At 37.7% G+C, this 12,290-nt stretch overlaps 1 protein-coding gene across 1 annotated transcript in view; it reads right to left on the bottom strand.

Annotated features, from left to right (window-relative positions):
• Nucleotides 1-3,125: 3,125 nt before the first annotated feature.
• Nucleotides 3,126-12,290, bottom strand: part of DENR (density regulated re-initiation and release factor) — a 10,030-nt gene continuing 865 nt past the window's right edge. Inside the window, exons 2-8 of the mRNA XM_072415790.1 lie at nt 9,968-10,086; nt 9,592-9,611; nt 7,749-7,833; nt 6,563-6,643; nt 4,897-5,013; nt 4,671-4,810; nt 3,126-3,402 (exon numbers count right to left, since the gene is read on the bottom strand). Coding sequence (XP_072271891.1) covers nt 3,358-3,402; nt 4,671-4,810; nt 4,897-5,013; nt 6,563-6,643; nt 7,749-7,833; nt 9,592-9,611; nt 9,968-10,076 — 597 coding nt within the window. The 5' untranslated portion in view covers nt 10,077-10,086 and the 3' untranslated portion in view covers nt 3,126-3,357. The remainder of the gene's footprint in view (nt 3,403-4,670; nt 4,811-4,896; nt 5,014-6,562; nt 6,644-7,748; nt 7,834-9,591; nt 9,612-9,967; nt 10,087-12,290) is intronic.

Below are 12,290 nucleotides of genomic sequence, written 5' to 3'. Positions count from 1 at the left end.
ATATATATATATACAGCTGATCTCCACACTGTACAGCGCATGTGGCAGGAAATAAACAAAAATCCACCAAGAGCTAGGGCTTTTTTTTTTTGGAAAAATAGAATTCATGTCTCTTTTTAACGATTAGCTCTAACTCCTGTTAACTTTTTGTTTTTTCAGTTTAAGTTGCTTTAAATTTTAAACCAGCTATTTTCTACTAATGATAATTTAGGCTGAAATACCAGGATTAGCCAGCAGATGGTGCACATGCTACGTATGCTTTTCCTTTCCAACTCATTGTTATCCTCTAGTCATGTTTATTTAGCCTAAACTCCAAGAACACATTAAACAAAATAACAAAATAGTTTTATTTTAATAAAAAATAACAATTACATTATTTAGTGAAAATTCCCCACATTTACTTGATTTTAGCCTCCTATGATTTGTTGCACAGACTGGTATGCTGCACCAAATATACTGATAAACATGTTGGAAGCAGAGGGGATCTAATAAGCAGGTTATTCTGCTGCTGCTTCTTCGCTGTTCGATGATAAGCAGAGGGGTGACCAGACTTTGCAGTCTCCCATCTATTGCAGAAGGAGCTTCTTCTTTTCATGTTTCCTGATTACAAAACTCAAAAGTTAAATTTTACATATAAATGTAAATGAGTTAGAGGTGCAACTATACACAGGGAAAGAAAAAAGATAATCACAGTTTTTCTTCCCTTATTCAAAGTGCTTTGGGAATCCTTTGTCATGTGTCAAATGTGTAAAAACTATATGGGGACCATATAGGGACAAATACCATTTTATGGAAGGTCTAACACGGGTGAATTAGGGTGTTCTGAAGCAGATAAGATTGCATTGCACTGTTGATCACTGACACAGTGATGGTCCAATGCTTTTTAACTTAACATGAAAATATTTATTGATCCCTGCTCCCTTTTTTTGCACATCTCACTTCTTCTAATCTTGTTTTCTAGTTTAATGATATATATCTATCAGTCATTATTACATTAATAAATACAATGTACCTGCAAAATAAGAGGAAATAGGTTTACCTTTCCCACTGACCATGGCACCAAAATATTTATATGTTTGAATTATTAATAAACAGGATTTATATAGCGCCAACATATTATGCAGCGCTTTACATTAAATAGGGGTTGCAAATGACAGACGAATACAGACAGTGACACAGGAGGAGGAGAGGACCCTGGCCCGAAGAGCTTACAATCTAGGAGGTAATTAAATCGTCTAAGGTCCACTGGTAACCTCACATTTTCTGCAGACCTCATGGCACTACAGGATACAGTAGTGATGTGGAGGAAAGCAGGAGGACCCAAATTAAAACAATCAAGTACTGGTACCTTGTAGTTTAAGCATCTGTGCTATTATATTTGTAAAATGAAACCAACAGGAAAACTAGAATGCTGTGATATTGATAACTATATGTGTACTGACCAATTGAACCATGCAGAGAGCTTTTTCCAATAGTGTACACTATATACATATAGCTGGTTTACCTTGTCAGCCTCTACCAAGAATTTACATGGTTTAGAAAAAAAAAAAAGTAATGAAACATCTCCGCAACAGAAGAATGTTTCCTACAGCCTATGTCTTCTACCTTTTCTTTATTCTAGCACTGCAGCCTCTATATTAATGTTTTTTTTTGTTAGTAGTAAGGAGTCCATGTTGCAACCAAAGTATCCACTTTTGGGCAATTTCAAACCAGCAGAGAGCTCCTGAGTTCTGGCTCAAGCTCCACCACAGCCCTAGCCTCTCCCATTTAAGTGAACTGCAGCCATATGTAAATCTGAGAACCTGCCGTTTCCCATTGGTTGGTAAAGTGTAAAACTGGTTTGCAGCTCCCAGGCACACAACCAGTTTTCTGTGCATCCCGGACATGCCAATGCGGTTTCATGAAGGGGAAAGGTGCCTAATTCACCTCCCAGATTGTAATAGATTTACATTAAATCCTTGCTATTGTCCCTCTGACAAATCTAACAAAACACATCCTGGTGTAGCAACTATACTCCTGGGGTCAAGTAGTTTGCAATTTGTTTGTCCATTTTTAACCCTGGGAATTTTGCCTGTCCAGCAGATGTGCTCTCCCATTTTATGAATCAATGTACCAACTTGATGATTGATATATGCCATCAAACTGGGATTGTTGAACTATCATCTCTATAGGTGGGCCTTAAACTGTAATGTCCAGTGAAGAAGTGGACGGATTGTTACATTTTCATTTTATTAATGGAGAGTTTGAATTCACTCCTGCATACATTGGCATTGTCCTGACAGGAAGCTAAGTACTCTTCCCCAGCCAGAGAGATTTACATTTCCTCTGCAGAAGAAGAAACAGGTAACATTGTGACCATTAGCTGCAGAACCAACATGCGTAGGCGAAGTGAAAAAATGTCATTATGTTAGAAGCTGATTCTATTGTCTTGAGTCATTTCACAGGGCAAAGAGAGAACAGAACAGACATTATGATGGAAACAGAGAAAATTTGTACTGAAGCCAGAGAATTTGTGATGTTTTACAATGTATCCAAAGTTCTATTGGTTGGGTTTGTGAGTTAAACTTGTAAGCTGCAATTATATTATTACTCAGATAAGAGAGATGATCCTGCTTAATACCTAGTAAAAGTTTATGCAAGTTTTTTTTTTTTATATATAAATATGAAAAAATGTATTACTTGTTAATAGTGCAAGTCGCTGTTCCCCAAGACTTTTTTTTTTTACAAAGTAGCCACCAGTTCCCAGTGATTCAATTTTGCTTTTTCCAAGCCCCTGCTGTTTGACTAATAAGCAGTTAAAACAGGGGCTTCCTGTAGATGTAACTATCGGTGGGCAGCTTGACTGTTACAGGGAAAAAATACACTGGCAGGATACCAAGGTATTTAAACCATGTTACAGATGAAATCTGTTTGTGGGGGAAAAGTTTACTGGTCAGATTTTAGATTTAAAGGAGCAGGTTCCATGACTGTCATACTCATTCTAATACTAGTTAGTCAGGGTAACAATGAAAATGCACTAGATCATTTACAGAAGGAAAAATCTATATATGTCAGCTATTTGCTGTGCTGTGTCACCTCTCCAATATGAAAACTCAGAAATAACAAATGATATTAACCCTAAAAAGTAATGACCAAAACCATTTTTATTATTCTAAACACTTATCATGCACTTGCATGAAGGAAATTGTTTACTTTAACTTTAGCATTTAAAAATAAAAAAAACCAAAGGGTAGCTTTCTACAATGGGGCAGATGCCATGAACAGGGGTAGTAAAGTTTGACTGAGGACAAACGAAGCTCTTTGAATCCTCGCTCACTTTGGCTATATTGTCTAGAATATAACAGGCACGATGTTAGATCACTTTTTCACTTCTCCGAGGTCGTCAATGCTGTCGTCATCAACCTGGCAAAAGAAAAAAAAAAAAATTAGTCACCTAATCAGATATTTTTTGGGGTTTTTAAAATAAAGAGCTTTTCAATTTTTTAGATGAAATCTGCCCACATTTCTCACTTCTGATTACATGTGGTTTCACAATTTAATAGAATAAGAATTACATTTTTACAACCAGATTGTATGCTGTGAGGAGAAGGGCTTATCGGTCTGAAAAAGGGGAAACAAACAACAGATGTATCCATGAACAAGCCTGCCACCAACTCACTGGCATAGAATACATGTCAGCAGTACCTGCCATGAAATTTGCCTCTTGACACAAATTTATATACAATTAACCACAAGATGTCTCCGCTGCTTCATATAAAAAAACAAAGGGTATTTGCAGGAAACAAATTTATACCCAGAATAGTCTATGCATGTTCACTTACAGAATAAGGGGATACAAAAAAAGACTTTGGGCTCAATGATTCAACAATAATTTTGACACTGCTTTGAGACTAAAGTATTACATACATTACCACAAACCAAATTATATTAGGCACATCCAAGCTCAGAATTGGGGGATACCCCAAGGGCATAAATTAGTTAAATATTTGAAACAGATCCCAGTATGGTTATAAAAAGCAAAAAACATCTGGGGGTTACCTTCATGCATTTTGAAGTTGTGTATTGGTACCATAGAGGCGTGCTGCTAATATTGTTGAATGCACAATTTTTAGCTTTTTGTGATGTGTTGAGTAATCCATGAAATACAATAGGCTGTCCTATTACAACATGTGTTAACACACAAACTAACATGCATCAAACATCTGCATTTAACACACCACAACGGCCAAAACTGAACTCCAAGAAGGTTGAAATGGCACATATTTATGTAATTCTATCTACAAATATGACATTAAATATATTTTACTAAATTTCTGTATTCTAAGTAACTAAAATTGACTTCTTCAGCCTCTTGCAGTCCCTACACATCAGAGACTGGGTAAGAAATAGGTGTGCTGTAGTTCAAAGCGCATGCTGATAGCAGGCAAGAGCATCGAGATACTGTCCTGTCACATCTTGGGTGAGTAAGTAAAATTGCCGTAGTAATAATTTAGTGATGTAATGTAGGTTCCTTTTCCTGCAAGACAGAACTGTGCTGTGTGCATAGTGTAACAGCTTAATGCAACTCAGCAAATTTAATGCAAACCAAAACACTAAATTCTAGATCTGATTTCTGAGTCCATGAGCCTGCAAAGACATTTTTGTGCACTTAGAATATAAGTATAAATTACCTCTGGCCACTTTTCTTGTATTACATCAATAATATCATCTGTGAAGTCTCCCTGAATGATGATTTCGTCCTCCCCCGTCACTGAGGCACCACAGGAGAATTTTTGAGCAAAGAATCTTTGTGCTTCTTTGAGATCTATTTCTGCAAATAAAAGGTCAAAGACTCAGTAAGATAGTCAACAATATTATAAAAGCTGAACAACAACTCTAGAATACTTCTAAACTTACCAAACGTTGCCAGACCGCATACCCTTGTCACATATTTCTTCTTTGCTCTAGGGATTTTGGCTATTGTAACCTTTTGAGGTACAGTTTTCTTCTTCTGTTTAATTTGACCTCTGCCACCTGCATAAATATGAAAGTGTGGGTCAGTCAGGGCACCCCTTGTGTGTTAGTGTGACTAGCTCACTTTATTGATGAGGGACCAATATGATTTACAAAAGATACGCTTGGTTCAGAGGCTGGCTGACGTCTAAACTTTCAAAATCACAATCAGCCATTCCCAAAATTTCATATTGTAGTTTTATTGTCACTACATATATCTGCAATTGCTTCTGCCTGACAACCAAAGTCAAGTTCCATACAGTCCTCTGTATGTGGTCTGCATATACTGAACAGAAAAAGTTACTACAATTCCCCTACCCCTTACTTCTTCCCAGGCTGCAGGCATTCCTTTCTGTTCTCCAACCCTCCAGGTTATGGACAGACCCTCATTCTCATTACTGCTGCTACTGCTGCATTGTGTTTATACTACAATGTTCATAATAAAGTAAGAATGCCTTTGACCAACAGAGCTAAGAAGAGCAGCGCCTTCAAGGACCCGGTTGTTCCCAGCTGAGTGAAAAACGGAGTGGGTAATTTGGAAAGTATTTGCTTTTCAAGCTCCTCCTAGAGAGGGGACAACCGTACTTATTTTTCCCCTGGCATTTGTCTTTAAAAGAAATACATGGGCTGTAATTTCATCACTGGCACTTGGAGGCGAGTTAAAGGCAAGTGTTTTTTTTAGCACACAATTCATTTTCACCTAAATAATTTTAGAAATAAAAGTCCATATGGGTACATGGGGAATTTATCTTAGGCCGTACACTGGATAGTGATGAGTGGTCGGATATTTGGGAAGCAGCACTTAAAAGACCAATCCGCACCTTATACAAGGAAAATTTATACAAAATAATTTTTAGATGGTACCATACGCTATATGTCTTGCATAAGTTGTTTCCCCCTGGGGACTCTATTTGCTGGCGATGCAGGACCCAGAGGGGTACCCTGGAACATATATTTTGGTATTGTCCCATTATTCAAAGTTATTGGGACCGTGTCCGAAAATTGCTTCAGGATGTGACCCAACAACAGCTCCTACTAGATCAGGTATTAGGGTTGCCCTTCATGGGTCTCCCCAAACTTGCTAGTAAACTTGCTACCCATATTTTAGTAGCAGCTCGCACCCTGATCTCAGCTAGATAGAAATTCAATCTCCCTCCTTCTGTGGAGGACCTATATACTCGAATTAGGAATGTTCGTCTGATGGAATACCTTACAGCCCTTCTCCAAAACAAAGTGGGCAAATTTGAAATTATTTGAGCCCTGGGACTATTTGTCCTGCTCTGTGTATATTGATCCCATACCTGTTTTGCTATGTTTGTTTTTTGTTGTACTTGTTTAAAAATTTCAATAAAAATTCAGTTTCAAAAAGAAATAAAAGTCCACTTTGTTTCAGATTAAAAAAATCAAAGGCAACTGCCTAGATTATGGACTAACTAAATGGACATTTTAGGTAGGTCTTATTATTATAAAGCTGTGAGTAAATTTTAACTGGCATCTGACTGTGGCTAACTTGAGTGATGTGAATGTGCCTCTTCTCACTTAATACAGTGACAAATACAGCACATTTTACCTCTTTTTTGTTTCTTCTTTTCTTCCTCTTCACCGGCTGTGCCTTGACCCTCAATAGTAGTTTCCTGTTTAGGTGAATTCCCTTTAAATCAACCAAAAATACAGATGATTAGGGGGAAGCAGAATCGCGTAATTCTACTGATGTATCTCCTCATACAACACCAATAGATGTTATAGTATAACAAACCTTTTTGGTTTGGATAGAATAGTGAGTGGTTAGAACACCAGAAAGATTTCAAAAATTGACCACACTACCAAATAACAGCTTTATAAATACCTTATTCATAGAAAATTACCATTTTGCAGAGAACATTTTTTCTTCATGTTTAATAATGTAATATAAACCTGTTTCCACTTCTTACTGAAAAGATTTTCCATTATGACTTGTCTCAAACATTAGGACCAAACACTAGAAAAAAAATCTCCCCAATTAACAATGGACAGCAATAAGAGTCTACCTTTTCCCTGTTGAAATCATAGTTCTGTCAGGAGTTGAAAAGTAAAAAAATGCTTTTGAAAACAAAAATGTAACATTAGCATCTTGTAGTAAGTGAACATTGGTAACTGTGTTGACAAAATGAGTTTTAAGTGCAAAACACTTAACAGTGGGTTCGTTAAATGGATTTTTCATTGCTTAGTGTTCATACTGAAGTATAAACTGAGATTTTTTTTATTTTTTCACCCCTCAAAATACCATTGGAAAAAATAATCTCTGAATATAATTGGGTCACACCAGTAAATGGCACTGTGGGAGACTTTAGTTTGTTACATACTTTACATTTTAAAACCATGACAACTACTGGTGGCCAAGAAACATGCACAAAAGATCATTTAAGACACTATTCTTTAAAATGGGTCCTTGTGTATACCAAAATAGTGCTGCCCATATGACAGTCCAAGCTCTACTAGCAAGATTGAAGTCTTCTGGTAAGAACATTTAAGCCAAAAAAATCAGAGAGGAAGGGAGTGCAGATAAGGCAGCAGTACAAAAAAGAGCAGAGAGAGTTTTAGGCATGGGGAAACCAACTTTATCAGAACAGAAAACTGTTTCCCCAATGCTGATATCCCTGTACAGTAAAACGGTGTTATAATAAGTCTTAAGTGACAAATTCCTGCAGATAGATGTACCAACTAGAAAATTTCCTAAAGCATTCTTTGAGATTTAATAAAGTACATGTTAATCTCACCTAATGTAAGTTTAGCAAACTCCTTTGGGAAGTTCTTCTCAAGCCACTGTCTGCACTTTGCTACATCTGGCATGTATTCACAGTACTAAAACGAGAGAGATGCAAGTAGGTGAATCTGACATTAAACAATACAAGTTAAAAAATTGCAAGTGGCTGTTAAATTAACTTAGATGCAAAAATACTTTCAGCATGTTGAGGAACGCTTCCCATGGTAGATCACAGAGCATCCTAAATTTTCAACTGGAATACATATGACACCACCAAGTATTAGATGATACAGTGCATTCCCTAAGAAATACATCAATATGATTTCAAAGTTTCAAAACAGAACAGATAAGGACAAATCCCCAGTGGAAACAAAAAGGAAAAGTAATCTTTAAAATATTAAAGAACTTCCATAGGAGAACATTCCATTTATATGTAATAAAGAGGGGAACTGTTTACTAATTTACACCCCCCTTTATGAAATTTTTTATTTGTTTTTATATTCTATGTGATCAAGTTCACAAATTCAAAATGGTTTTATGACTGATCTAAAGAAACATTCCAATGGACTTGCAGGGTAAAACAGAAAAGTGACCAATCTATGGACAGCATAAACCTTCTAGGGCAGTGGTTGGCAACCTTTTCAGGCTGACGGACCACTAAATTTACCGGCTCCACATGCGCGGGGAGCCAGGTGTCAATCAAAGGGGAAGAAACTTCCCCCCATAGTGACGTAATGATGCCAGAACCCGCCCACTCTCCCTTCCAGAACTGAGTCTTTGACAGGAGAGTGGGTGGGTTGTATACAGAGAAGCTTGAGGAAATTGTGGTAGATCTGCTCATACAGCATAATAACAGAACATTTTCCTCCCTATATATAGTTTTTATAAATTCTTCTTCAACATACCCCATGCTCTCACTCATTTGAGCGACAGAGCTGTTTCTCAAAAGACGAATGATTTAGCTATACTACCAATAAATTACTGCTGTACCATATGTTCAGAATTATCTATATCTCTGCTACTAAAACTCAATAAAACTAAAGAAAACAAATCTTTCAGGGTATACCTTATACATGTATTAGGTATTACCATATGACCAGGTAGCTTATCATATGTATGTGCATGATGCATATGTTCACTGTCACTAACTAGGGGTGCATATATGCGGTATGTGGTATTATATACAGATGGTGATAAATTCTAATTACAAAAAAAGCATGAGGCCTGACAGAAGTAATTAGACAGATTTCTAGATGAGTTAAATACATAAAATGACAGCTGTTAAACTAGCGTCTCCTTCAGCTCCTAAATGTTCAGTCATCAGTTGGCTGTTACCCAACACAGGGCAAGGCTCCTATATAGGAGTGGAGGCCAACATTGTCTGACTAATGCAGGCAGTACAAGTTTCTGGCCTGATCCCTTCATGATGTTTCATGGGTGGGCTCTGTTCTGAAAAAAGCATCATGAAACTTTAAATAGACTCTGTCTTCCTGCCTATGCAGGGCAAAGTGACAGTGTCTCTCCAAAGGGACACCTTCTCCCCACCACCCATCCCCTATACTCTCCATACCAGCGATCCCCACTGCTTCTTCCTCTTTTGTGACCATGCTTGGGTTTAGCAGCCAATTGTTAGGCTTAAGCACTGTCTAATGATCAGAAGAGCAATGTAATATTAGAGCACACTGTGATGGAAGAATGAGAATCAAGGGGGATAACTGGTAATATGGATATACGGTGTTGCAAGGGGGTTTTACAATCCCATAACGGGGGCATGCAGGTGTTCAAACTGACATTGTGTTTTGTTAAATCTTTACTTTAAATGGCAACCCCCCCCCCAATGGATTGATTTTGCTTACCTCAGTTGGCAATGAACACACTGTGAAGGAGAAATAAAAAAAAAAAATTTGAGTTAAAACAATACATCTGTCTGTCATTTGCAACCCCTATGTAATGTACATGTAACGTAATATGTTTAAACAGTTTAATATAATAATAATAAATTGGGTGTTTTAAAAACAATTCAGAAAACACCTTATTACTTTTTTAAAAATTAAAAACGTAAAAGTACATTAAACTGAGGAGTGAAAAGGAAAGGCTTTATTGTATTCTACAGCCCTGACTTAACTACAATATTACTTTACATGGGCCCTAAAAGACCCATGTTATTTATTACAAATTGTAGACACACAAATCCTTCCTGGAGAAAATATAGTACAGCTTGATAAATCATACCTCCACAGTAAAGAACTTTTAGTGGATAGTCACCATCCACCTTAGGAAACCTAGATTCTCCCTTTGAATCTGATTGTGGCTCTGGATTCTCAGCTGCTGCATTAGCCATCTCAGAGATCCTGAAAAACAAGTCATTTAATTTTACTTAGAAGTGACTAAAAACATCCATTTCTCCTATTGTTTTTACACTACAAGTTATATATTTATTATAAAGAAAAAGAACACTTGCATTTCAGAATGCATGTCAACTAACCTGACTGGTGTGAATACCATGACAATAATAAAAACCTGAGATTTCTGTAAGATGAAGAAGAGAGACTCTCTGGTGGGATCTTGCTACTAAAACTGAAGCAACTGTTTCACATACACCTAACTTTTTGTGCATTCATTAAGTGCTCTCAAAACAGCTCTGATCTATCAAAGAATGAGTGCCAGAAGTAATACTGTGGTTTTTTGGGGGGCTGGATCATTTAAGCAACCCTTAAAGCAGAACTAAAGGGACCCTTTTTGGACCCTTATGGACCCTTCCTGGTAGGTACTAAAACTGCATATCAGGAAAAGCCAACATAACCTGTAGCTTTGGTGATGCTCTGATCCAGTTGTCTAGTCTTCACAATTTGGCTCTTGTCAAATTTGATCAGATTCCTACACCTAAAGCCGCATACACACGTGCAATTCTTGTCGTTGGAAAGGATCTTTCACGATCCTTTCCAACGATAAGAACCGCAAGATGCATGAACGAGTGCTGTACATACAGCACCGTTCTGCTCTATGGAGAGGGGAGGGGGAGAGCGACGGAGTGGCACCCTGCTACACGCTCACCCCCTTCCCTTGCATTAGGATCGCTCATCGATCGCCAGGACGGATCCATGGACGATGAACGACCTGGGCTGTACACACGCCAGATTCTCGCCCGATATCTGCCCGATGCCGATTATCGGGCGAGAAAAATTTGACGTGTATATGCAGCTTAACACATTCTCATTTGCCCCGCTTCTCTTACATTACCTTCAAGGACCAGACCTGCTGCCCAATATATTTTACCCCTTCACAGGAGTTAGTAGTTTTAAAATCATGTCTGATCAGTAATCGCACAGATTTAGGGTACTGTGTAATCATAATAAAGACTTCCTGTGTGTAGCCAACAATTGTTAGTGATTTTAGTAACCTGATTGTCCTAAAAGAAACAGCAAATGTGCAGACAGCAATAAACAAAATGAAAAAAATATCAATAAACTTTTTTTTGTATTTCAGCCCAGTGAAATCCAAGTTTAGCATGGTTAACTGATAATAACAATTGAACCGTGTACTTTTTAAAAATCTTTTTACCAAAAATGTACACATTTCTCCCAATAAATGCAATCAGAAATTTAAGATGGAATCCAAAGTAAATTTAGCCAAAACTTTATGTTTTCAGTAGACTACAGAGAGGTTAGAATGCCAGTCAGGTTTTTATTTCTAGGGAGAGTTATCCTCAGTATGTGCAACCTCTGGAGGAACCAGAGGCCATCAGCTCTAATTTCCTGCTGTGTCTCTAGGACTGGAAGTGAAATCTGTCCAATGGGACAACAGAGACAGAACAAATAAATGTGGCAAGTATCTTAAACACTTGCTACTCTATTAACAAACCTTAAAAAGACATGTTCTATTTCTCATCTTACAATCATATCATGACTTCAGCTATAATATCACATTCCTGTATCTGAACACAATCCATATCAGAGCCCTGCTTCTTTTATCACCCAATCACACTGCTGGAATGCGGTAACGTGCGTTGGTTTATATGTAGTGCGATTCATTCTTAATGGCACTCCAATGAAAACCCGGCAGTGTAGTCTGTGTTCATTCTGGTGCGGGGGAAATATACTGATTCAAATTGGCTAGCCAAATGTGCAAGCAAAGCACTAGAACAGCTTGGAGGTAATAGGCCCTCGCTGTGTAAAATTCTGTGTATGGATATTTTCATTTCATGGCCCAATTTCTCTTCTTTTTCATCTAAGTAAGCAGCTGTAACCTTGTATTACAATGGCCTGACAAGCTTACTGGGAGTTATAGTCCAATGGCCTAACAAGAATGATGAGAGCTATAGTCCAATGACCTGACAAGAATGATGAGAGCTATAGTCCAATGGCCTAAATGCTGGGAGTTATAGTCCAATGGCCTGACCACAATGCTGGGAGTTATAGTCCAATGGCCTGACCACAATGCTGGGTGTTTTAGTACAATGGCCTGACCCCAATGCTGAGTGTTATGACCTGACCAGAATGATGGGAGTTGAAGTGCAATGACTTGACCAGAATGATGGGAGTTGAAGTGCAATGAC

Source organism: Pyxicephalus adspersus, chromosome 6, assembly GCF_032062135.1.
Source record: "Pyxicephalus adspersus chromosome 6, UCB_Pads_2.0, whole genome shotgun sequence".
Classification (NCBI taxonomy): domain Eukaryota; kingdom Metazoa; phylum Chordata; class Amphibia; order Anura; family Pyxicephalidae; genus Pyxicephalus; species Pyxicephalus adspersus.
This window is presented reverse-complemented; position numbering and strand designations above follow the sequence as displayed.